The sequence below is a fragment of the Carassius auratus genome, chromosome 27 (genome assembly GCF_003368295.1).
Source record: "Carassius auratus strain Wakin chromosome 27, ASM336829v1, whole genome shotgun sequence".
In the NCBI taxonomy this organism is placed as follows: Eukaryota; Metazoa; Chordata; class Actinopteri; order Cypriniformes; family Cyprinidae; genus Carassius; species Carassius auratus.
The window spans coordinates 21,430,297-21,442,029 of record NC_039269.1 but is presented as its reverse complement, the minus strand read 5'-3'; the positions used below and the strand labels follow the sequence as shown (position 1 = coordinate 21,442,029).

Below are 11,733 nucleotides of genomic sequence, written 5' to 3'. Positions count from 1 at the left end.
TATATATATATATATATATATATATATGTGTGTATGTATATATATATAATATATAAATATATAAATATATATATATATATATATATATATATATATATATATATATATATATATATATATATATATATATATATATACACACAGACTGTGTGTATAATATCTATCTATATATCTACGAAAATGTGGCAGCAAAACAATTTCAATTTTCATTTTTTTTTGTAAGTTTCACAATTTTTAAGTAATTACAAATAAATAACAAATAAAAACGTAATTTTGAAGTAGAATTTTTTTTTTACAGAAACTTAAAATCATCCATTTACTTAATCATGTGTATAATATGTGCGTGTGTGTATATACACACACCTCTATATCTCTACATAACATTTTCAAAACTAGAGTGAACTAGAGTACTTTGGTTCTAAAGTATAAAAACTAATAAAAAATAGTGCTGACAGTAAATGTAATGTGTAACTCAACAATATAACAACACTGGCCATAAACTGAATAAGTACCACAAAGGATTATTATGGATCATAAAGCACTTCAACATCATCATCCAATTCACTATTAGACAAGTCTGCAGGGCAATGTCATAATTTCATTCTTTATTGATTATTATTAAAAATAATTGGGTACACATGCACTGAAAATCCCAAAAAAGTGAAATACTATACAGTGTTCTACCATTGTCCTTAACACACCATACTGAGAGTGATAGTGATACCTCCATTGCTGTTGTGATGTGGCAATTCATTTCTTGAAGATCAATTAGATAAAAACATGAAAAAATTAAAAGACACTAAATAAAAAACTTTGAATGGAAAACTGAAATGAAGCCAATTCCTCTTTTGAAAAGACCTGAATACATGTGCTGAGTGAAAATACAGAACAGAATGCAGGAATGATTTTAAGACAGCTCACCTCAACAAACACCACCATACAGAAATATGAGAATGGAGAGATAACAAGATCTGATGTGTCAATATGAAGACAAATCAGCTTAGATAAACGACCTTTAAGGATTCCTACAATTGAGAAACAAGAATAGGTTTTCAATTTTCAAAGTGCTAAGCTGAATTACTTCCAAAGACTTCCAGAGAAGGGCAAACCACTCGAAAAAAACACTATTATAGCCTTATCACAATCCACTACCATGGTGAGAAAGAGAATGAGACTTGAGGACTTGAAGTTACTTACAAGAGATAAGGGGAAATATTTGAGGCTTTAGAGAATCATGACAGGACCATCAATGAAATTATTGTTTAAGCTTTGACTTGACAGTCTATTTAAAGTATTGGAGATATCTTGACACAATGATTACAGTAAGGTGGCATGCCATTGTAATGAGCTGTTACCCATTAAACACACAAACACACACAAAACTGACAGACCACAAGCCTTCCTTTTAAGAAGCTCCAACCACTCCAAAAACGATGAACAAAGACAGCAAGGCAGAAACTGAAATTTAGGAAAACAATAATAGCCTTCCACTGGTGGCAAAGTAGAATTCAGTACATAAAAGTCATGCTAATGTAATATTTCAGGTATACATTTTTCAGTAATGAAACCCAAGTGTTGTGTTTTTAGACTTTGAACATGACGAGGCCAACAATGAGTCATTAGACAAACCACCACGTCCACTCCATAGAAAGGCCAACTGTGAACAGTATGTATACTGTTATATTATATATAAACAACACCAACTGATTTATTTACATGACTTTTTTTCTTGATCAAGTACTCATTAAGATGCCCCACCCACATTCATTGTTGTATTCACACTAAATATATTTAAAACAGTCATCTGCACATACACTCAAATGTGAAAGTGGCAGCAAATGAACTGACCACGTCTACAATTAATCGCTTTTAAACCCATCTTAAAATTTACTGTTTGTTGGAAGCCAAGGAAAGAAAATAACTGGGAAAATGTCAAATAAAATGGAGTGTAGATCCTCACTTAGAAGACAATGACCAATTAAAATTAAAAGTCCAGAAAAAAAGGTTTAAATAATACTTAAAAGAAACCTGTTATTGCCAAAATCACTGGCAATATGACCATGTCATTTTTTGTTTTTAAAGGGGGAAAAATACCAGTTGCATGTGAATGTTTTTGCCTATATAACATGGAATCAGACATTAGTCTACTAAGACAAATGATATTAAGCAAGATGAAATGAACTTATACATTTACAATGACACAAACAGGCCCACGAATTCAAAACCAATGGATCCTATTGCCAATATTACTTAATGGACACAGGATGAGTCCTGAAGTCACTTTTCTTTTGTTTCTTGCTGGTCAGTGACTGTGTCCCAGGCTTCCCTGGTTTTTACTTCATTAACAGTGCTAGCAAGTCAGGCAATGTACACTGAGAGTCATCTTTTTCCATTTTTCTATACATCTCAAGTTCCACGTATAGACTCCATTCCAACTTTGTTTTGCAGATGTGTTTATAGATTGCGAACTTTAAAAGTGTGTCAATATTGCGAATTCAAAATGTAACCATCATTGGTAATTGGATTTCTATCAAAATGTTAATGCGATTCTTTTTTGCCGCCTTGCAAACACTGGAATTTCCTTCAAAAAACATCTATAACACGATCCAAAACAGCTGCCTCTATACTTAACAGATATGCATGTAAATGAAACTTGTAACATTATGCTCAATCCACAAAACTGCATAAAACTCTTTATATATAAATTGAACTGCACAATTTCCAGAGAATTTCAGTTGTTTTCTGAAACAACAGCATATACGTCCTTCGCAAAATTGATATCAATTGGATGAAAAAAAAAAAACTTGAATTCTTCTCATTCACGTTTTTTTTTTTTTTTTTTTAAAAGCCCAATATCTCATTTAATCTCTCTTGCACCTCCTGTGTTCACAGAGAGCCGGCAAAATTAAGTGAGAGCAAAATGATCAGCATATCTTATGTTAAAAAAAATCATTCGTGCAGTCTGGCATAAGCCCATGCAAAAAGATGGGAATGTGTCCCGATAGTGAGAAAGCAGCGGAAATGTGTAACCGTGAGGTGCAGTGCACGGGTGTAACGATGAAACATCATATCTGACGGGGTTGTGGGTGATGTGGCTCCCATGTTTACTGGTTAATGTGTAAAACCATACAGTTCTGATCGCTCCAATATGATGCACCACATTGCAGAGAACAGCTGACTTTATAGCGGTGCCAACAAGCACCCTTAAATGCTACTGAATGACAATCCTCCCCTCCGCCTTCCTTTAAGGTACACAGCTGAAAACACACACAGTCACTCATTCATTCATTTCACAGATGAGATCCACAGCTACAGTCTACCTACAGTTGTAAATTCAGTAGTTCTATCCAAAGTAAGGCATTCTTTTGACATCTACCAGTATTAGGAGTTGGTTCAGATTGTGCAAATGTTTAAAGCAACCGAAAACAAAACGTACATCAATACTGTAAACATCTGAGGTGCTCGAACTCGAATGCAGTCCTATTCGACATTTGTTAATCCTATGTGGAGTCAGGTTCCTTCTGTCTCTTTGGCAGTAGTGGTTTCTTCAGGCCAATGAAAGCATTTACAATGCACTGTTGTGCAAACAAGTCTGGTTTTTTTCTTTCTCGCTGCTGGTAATACGGTTTTAACTTATACTCAGCTGAGCAAATCCCATGAGTTTAACGTCGTCTGGAATTTCAGAGCTGTCCACTCCCGATGCCTAAATGGAAGAAAGATAAACACAGAGCCAAATATAAAACAACACCTTTGGTGAGTAACTGACAGCTGCATCACAATCTAATGACTTACCAGCTTGAAAGTGACATTTTTGTGGGTTTGTGGATCATCGACGATTTTCTGCAAATTGGCTGCAACTAAAAAAAATGAATGCAAGTTATTTTCAGCTTCTGTCTTTTTGGTGTGGGGCAGCAATTGTATTTTTATCTCGACAAACTCACCAATGACTAAGTCTCTCCCATCCACCAGCCCTGCAGACACAAGCTCCTGAGACACTCCATCAGCTGTGTCTGGATATAGAAGACCATAAGTTATACAATTTGACAACTTGCGCGATTAGAAATGAGCAAGAAACGGGGAGATATTTAGTGCACAAACCTCTCCCAGGCATGAACTCAAATCTGATATCGTTCAGCTCCTTCTTTGTATTCCTGTAGTGAAAATAAATCAATCAATAAAAAGTCTTCGGATTTGTTAAACCGTTTCATATGACTTTTTTTTATTTTATTGTAGAACTAACCTGTTATTTGAGGGTTTTTTTTAAATACGGATTCCGTTATTTTTAATATTTTTAATTTTAGTGACTGTTATGTGCTTTTTTTTTATTTCTATTAAGCTTTTTAATTTGATTTCATTTCCAATTTAGTAATTATTTAATCGTTTCTGTAATTCCACTTCCGCAGTTGGTTGCTGAGGAAGTATTTCAAATTTGTGTGTAAATGTTCCATATAATATTTAAGTTTCATATGATTTCAGTTCTATTTCATTTCATGAAAAGATTTTTTTCGTTTTGTTTTAGTTAACAATAACAACACTGTAAAGGCCTTTCTTTCAATCCTGAACCAATGTGCATCCTTCTAAAAACATTTCTAATTATGAGTGATAAATGAAAAGAAAAAGAGTAATTATATCAGTTTCACACAAAAATTGTACTTTTAAGTTACTGGGATAAGTGCTTGCATTTTTACACAATGTAAAACGAAAAGATGAGCCAACACAACCCTGTTGGAAAAGATGCAAGTGTCCTCAACAGCATGGTTAACTCTAACCTACCAGATCTATTTGGTAATAAAAAAGAATTCTAATGAAAAATACCTTAATCTTAGAACCAGGCTGATGGGGGTTTTGCCTGAGTCTTGCCCTGTCGTAGCAGGTCCACCGGCCTGCAGTGATACAATTTTAAGATCTAAAGTCAAACTTACGTTATGAACCAAGTCCACTTGTTTGGTCATTCTCACTGCTGACACACACGTGACTCAAAGCAGAGCTCACCTGGGAGCCTGGAGAAGACGCTGATATCGTGGCAGTGTCATCTGCAGCATGTGGCACTTCAGCTGCCGGCTGCAGGAAGCTTGGTGAATCCGCTGGAAAGATCTTTGAAAGAGGCAGAAACCAGATTTCCTTGAGAATGGCTTAGAGGTAACTCAAAAAGTAGGGAATGGAACTAAACTCTCACCTCTGCATTCTGCACAGCCTCGTCCTTTACTCTTGGTGACTAAAAAAAAAGAGGATAATTCAAAAGACTTGCTTTATTCAAATCCACTGGCTAAAATAAAGCAGACTTTGGTAACATTGCAGCAGATGAGTGTGTACCCGTAAAGCGGCCACTGCAGCCTTTCCTTCCTCACTCTCCACGTCCAGCTCATCATCGCTCCATTCCCACTCTCCATCTTCAGTCTTGTGCAGTCGACCGCTGGAGCCTGGAACCCTTCGCACCTGTGTACACACACAACAAAATGCTTGAGGCACAAGGACTAAAATGATGGTGTAATATTTATCAGTAAATTTCTCACCCACCTTCCTTGATCTCTCTCCTATTGTTGGCGCCCTGTCCAGCAATTTTTCCTTCAAGTATTCATTGTTCTGTAAAAAAATTGTGACGAATAAAATTCAAGTTTCGAGCCAGAACATTAGTTCTAAATATACTCACAATTTTTATTACTATATATTATGAATAATTTTGCAAATGAAATGTAATCAGGTTATACTATTCTAAAAATACATTAGAGACAGCATCCTCTGTGGGTCGTAATGTAGCACTGCAGTGGCGTACAGGCCTCTGTGTTTACGCACAGACTACAGTGCTACTGAGCCGCTAGGAATGAAAGTCTGCTGAGGCAGCACTGTGTTTGTTACAATATGGCCTGAATCCCATGAGCAGGAAATGGCCTTTTGAAACTCTAATCCTGAGCATTTGTTACAGTAAACCAAGCAGGCTGGACCAGTGGCTGGAAACGTTTAGGTGACAACGACTGTAGCCAAACTAAATAATTTTGCCTACTGGAAGTAGCAATTACATAAAACAGACCACACATTTATGATCTTAGATTACCAGTAAATGAATAAAATCCCTTCTCTGGTCATTTCCTGTACTTTACAAAATGGGGTTAAAGTATCTCACCTTGGCTTTTGTGAAGAACTTGTGTTTTAAGAGTTCAGCAGCTGTAGGACTGTTGAAAAAACATTGACAATTGATAATATGACCAAAAACAGCTAGTCTTGATAGAATCAAGCGAACTTCAATGAAAAACAAGCACTACCGTTTTTCTGGATCCTTCTGGAGGCACAAGGAGATCATCTTCCGAAAAGATTTGCCGTATTTTTTAACCATCTCTTTATCTGTAACTCCAGTCTCTAGACAAGGAGGGTCATTCTGCAGGGTTAACATGAGAACCTAAACCAAAAAAGGGGAGTAAAGAAGAAATCAAGAAAGACCAAGACAAATCATTACTGTGGACAAAGTATAACTCTAAAACATTACAGGTGCTGTAAGTTTTTGACTCTACTAAAGCATAAAAATACCATAAAATGTTTGCAGATTCTTCTTTGAAAATGTGCGTTCTGGGCCAGAATATCAGTCTTTGTTTTGGTTTGTGAAACACGCCCACTGACAGTTTACCCAATTGTATTTCAGTGACCCAGGTTGCCAGTTGGTGGAAACACAGAGTATTTGATTTAATTCATAATAAAGTGCGCTTGTTCCTGTTGTTGTCATCAATCTGGCAACCTGTGTGTCTAATCTGAGGAGTGGCCGGGTGAAAAAACCCTCTCCAATATTTTCAATTTGGACTTCAACACCTAGTTCATCCACTCGGTGTCAAGCACGAAGAAAATTATTCTTCTTCTCACACATTTTGTTCATCAAGACACATTTTTTTATGAATTTGGAAGCCTAAATACAAAAAAAGTTAAAGTTCGGCTATAAACAAACAACAACAGAGTTACATAACCTCAACATAAGCACCACTAAGCTTTTAACAAATCTTTTTAACTTCATTTAAAATCTACAAGCTGCAATGTTTGAGTTAAAAAAAGAGTGCAAGAGCAGAAGTAGACAATCAACAAGGTTGCAAAAGAGGACTAGTGAGTAGAGAGTTTGACTCCTAACCCTAGGGTTGTGGGTTCGAGTCTCGGGCTGGCAATACCATAACTTATGTGCCCTTGAGCAAGGCACCAAACCCCCAACTGCTCCCTGGGTGCCACAGCATAAATGGCTGCCCACTGCTCCGGGTCTGTGTTCATGGTGTGTGTGTGCACTTTGGATGGGTTAAATGCAGAGCACGAACTCTCTGAGTATGGGTCACCATACTTGGCTCTAATGCACTTCACTTCACTTCATAACTTCTCCTGTTTAGTGTGATGAGGTCTAATGTCCTAATGTTAGCAACCACTTTTTTCAACAAGCATAAAAACTTCAAAAACAGTGACTGAGGTATTACCGATGTATTATATGTAATAGAATACAACATGAATTTAAGCATGTATTAACCACCAATCAATCATTTAACCAAAACCCATTAAAAAAAACCCACTGACTTCATGCCAATGGAAACGAAAGTGTAAAATGCCAACTCAATTCCAGATTTTACGATTCATCACTCCTTTGGCAGGTTTCATAGCAGACTCTCCATGAACTGAACACGAACAGTGACTTGCTGCTTACCTTCATTGGAGGATATTTGTGATATGGAGCAGCCCCAGTTGCCAGCTCAATAGCTGTAATCCCGAAACTCCAAATATCAGCTTTGAAATCATAACCCCTAACCTGTCATTGAACAAACACATTAGCATTCGGTATCCAAAAAATATGAAAGGCAATGTAGGAACAGGTGGGACAACACTAACCTGCTCCATCACCTCGGGCGCCATCCAGCATGGAGTTCCTACAAACGTCTTCCTCACTTTGTTTCTAGTCATGTCTCCACCAGTTGCTAAAAAGGCACTAACACCAAAGTCTTCAGGAGGAAAAGCAGATGACAAAGCTATCAATCATCTAACCCATGTTGTTTATTATATGCTTTTGGTGCCAAGCACCCCTTATAATCAAATCAAAACCTTCCTAGTCCATAAAACGAGCATCTAGAGGACATTCCCAGACTTTGAAAGCAAACAGAATTATTTTGCCTTTTTCCTGTTTGCTTTAACAAAATAACTTTTTTCCCGCCAAGTATAACATTCAGCAAAAAGTTACATAAACACTAGGGAAATCAAATATTACATTTTAAATAAGAATAATTTACATTTCTAAAAAACATTTTACATTTGAGATGATTAAAAAAAAAAAAAAAAAAAAAAAAAAAAAACAGTATATTGAAACCCTACTACTTAGCCAATTACTTGTCAATAATCGGAAGACAAAAATAATGCATTGACAGTGAAACTCCACCTGCAATTTGAACAGAGCCGTCTTCTCCTAAAAGAATATTTCCAGCCTTCACATCCCTTAACAGAGTAAAAGCACAGGTCAGTGTATTGCTCAGTGACTCAAAGTTTGGACTGGAAAAGGAAGCACCCATAAATGTGACCCATAAAAGACACCAAACCATTCATATACCTGTGAATCTGACCGTTTTTGTGCAGATAATCGAGACCTTCAAGCACCTCTTTTAGTATGCTGGCAATGCTGGCCTCGTCCATGACACCCGATTTGTGCTCCCCTCTGGAAATGATGTACTTAATAAAATCAAGAACTGAGCCTGAAACCGATATGAAGCGAAGGATATTGCATTAGGTAGCACTTTGTTTTCAAAAGCTCAATTAATAACTTTAGTTTATTCAAGACCAGCTTTTAAACTGACTGACCACCACTGAGCAACTTCATGACCAGCCAAAGCTCATCCTTGACCACAAAAGAGGTGTAATAAGACACAATATTTGGGTGATGGCACTGGCTCATTGCCTGGATCTCTTTCTAAAAAAATAAAAATGAAAATGTTAGGAAGCATTAAACTTTTAAATATAAACAGAGGTTTCTGAAAGGCAATTATGGTAAGTAAATCACAAACAAAAGATCCCATTCAGATCGCTATGAGTGCTTAACCACATCCTTCTGGGAGAAATTACTTTAAGATGCTGCCATTCATGAGTTTTATGCTACAGAACTGAAAGAGAAAAGACCCCAGAATTGCAGTGAATAGAAACCTTTAAACACAAATATACATCAAACTAAATTACTGAATTAAATTGAATTAAACCTATTCTACATCATAAAAAAGACACAAGTGTAGATAGCTAGTCTGGTCTCAAAGGCCATTCGAACTGACGGTTTAATCACAAACCAGAAAGTCTTTCCTTGTGTCTGTGCCAGTTTAATCCTCCTCTGATTGACAGACATGTGGCTGCCTTGCGCATGACCCTGCCATTTGGCAAAAAAGGTCATTAACTGAGGTGAATGGGTCAGATCTACATTGTATAATTTCTAATGAAACTAAATCTTGACAATATGTATGCCTACAGAAAAATTAAATTGTATTGGTAGATTTAGTTTGCAGAAATTACTTCAATAATTAATTTACCAAAGGGTTCAACTAATCTGTTTTTGTTTAAAGAACATTTGCACAGATTTATAATTTGAAATATTTAATCTCACATGCTGTAAAAAAAAAAATCATTTTAGTCTCAAGCACATTTAATTATAATAAAACAATATAAAAGTAAACTACCATCCATAAATAACCTGTTTAAACAGAGCCATCCTAATCAAATACATTTTTGTGGTGTGTCTAATTTTATGAGCAGTAAACAGACATTACCAGAAGCTCATCCATGCTGGTCTGGCATTTCTCAAGATTGATGCGTTTAATGGCCACCTTCTCTTTCCTGGGTTTGCAATATGCAGCCTGGACCACAGCTGTTGCTCCACTCCCTATACAACAGCAAAAAAAATCCAACATTTGTGTTTGTTTGCTTTTTTATCACTGATTTTGTAATACAAACAAAAATCTGCATTTGAAACAATGTACTAAGAATATATTACAGAGATGACTGATGCAGAGAATCATAGTATCTTCAATCCAAAGATTAAATATGTGTTATTAAGAAAATTTATATTTTTACCTTTTCTCTCTTTCTTTTTCCTGATAATTTTGGTTGTAATAGCATACATTCAGCCAGAAGTCTATATAATGATAATAATAATAATAATAATAATAAAATGGCTTAGCATTTAGTATTTGGAAAACAAAAAAATGTTTGGGTTTTTTTTTTCATTAAAACACTGATGTCATCATGTAAACAAACGGTCAAATTAAAGTGCATTCATCTGATTTTGGAAAACTTGTGAATTTTTTTTCAAATATATAATATTTAATGACACTGCTTTTTTTGTCCTTTAAGGTGCTCTGTGTAACATTTTTAATATGACACATGAAAGTTAAACAAAATCATGGAATGTTAATCATATGGTACCCCTAATGTTAATTCATATGGATGAATGATGATGTAAAAATGGAGTTATGTTTTGATATGCATTCATTTCAGATTATACTACACTTCCTCGTATTTGTTTCTCTTTCCTTCAGCTTAATGACAACTTCCCTCGCATAAGGGAGATGAAACACCAAATGCAAATGTCTCAGGACAATCGAATCAGCTCTGGTTATGCGTTTAGAAGTTAACTAGCTAACTTAGTTCAAGTGTTCTTGTAATACGTCAAACTTTCATCTAAACAACCGCCTATCTGCATGAACATTATATGAAGCATCTTGTCACCTAACTAGCCAGCAAGTTGTCAACTCTAATGGTTTAAAAACACCAAGCCATATGTCATATATAAATCAAGATGAAATCCATAAATCAATAAGTAAATCAGTCATTGTCCGCAAAGCATTACAGTCTGCTGGCATGTCGGGTGGCTAGTTAGCATGGCTAACACAGACTGAACATCTTACAGTCGATGACTCGATTACTGATGGAGCTGTGAAACAACACAGACCATCTGGGCCCCAGAGATCATGACACAGATGTCTTAATCTCCGTTCTGCTATCACTGATGTGATCTGGATGCGGATGTGTGATGGTTTAGCTCACCGATCACCTCCTGTAGCTCATAGTCATCCTTGTCGATTGACCAGGTTTGAGAGCTCGGGTCTTCGGACATGACTGCAGTCAGATCGCGTCACACGCACGCGAGCGATAGAAAACGGACGAGCGGGATTTTAGGCTTGATGTACTTATGCTGATCTTGCCGACTGCTATCAGTCTCAACACCCAAACTTTGCCAACAGAGATGGTGACCCCGCCTCGGGCGGAAAACGGTCTTCCTCGTGTTAAAATCTTGGAGGCGACCTAAATTATGCCACGTTACGCCACCTACCGGTTATGACGCAGAGTCAGCGGGGAGAACAGCTCCTCAGTCACTCCGTCCATATTAAACATGTTATAATCATACTGTAATACTTCACATGGGTTCTTGTATGTAACAATTGTAGATATATATATATATATATATATATATATATATATATATATATATATACACACACACAGAGATGTTATGAATAAAGATGAATTTTAGATGTTTTTTTTTTCTTATTTTACTCCCACCAGATGTCACTAATCTGGCTTCAAAAATTGGATTTGAAAGGCATTGACTCTATTTCAACATGAAATACGGCATGTATTGAAAAGTTTACTATATATATATATATATATATATATATATGTTTATTTTCAATGAGAAGAAATTGTTCAAAATAATTTAATAAATATTAGTTTCAAGAATTCATACAAAAC

At 36.0% G+C, this 11,733-nt stretch overlaps 1 protein-coding gene across 1 annotated transcript; it reads right to left on the bottom strand.

The window, feature by feature from the left end:
- Positions 1–578: 578 nt before the first annotated feature.
- On the bottom strand, positions 579–11,288 carry LOC113045871 (serine/threonine-protein kinase OSR1-like). The gene is made up of 18 exons (XM_026206581.1): positions 11,029–11,288; positions 9,753–9,865; positions 8,803–8,911; positions 8,555–8,696; positions 8,387–8,442; positions 7,846–7,955; positions 7,664–7,765; positions 6,261–6,394; positions 6,122–6,170; positions 5,518–5,583; positions 5,314–5,436; positions 5,177–5,215; positions 4,993–5,094; positions 4,816–4,883; positions 4,099–4,151; positions 3,942–4,010; positions 3,793–3,857; positions 579–3,703 (listed from the first exon to the last, which is right to left on the bottom strand). The coding sequence occupies exons 1-18, from the start codon at positions 11,096–11,098 to the stop codon at positions 3,629–3,631; spliced, it is 1,545 nt and encodes a 514-aa protein (XP_026062366.1). The 5' UTR covers positions 11,099–11,288; the 3' UTR covers positions 579–3,628.
- Between the last annotated feature and the right edge of the window lie 445 nt (positions 11,289–11,733).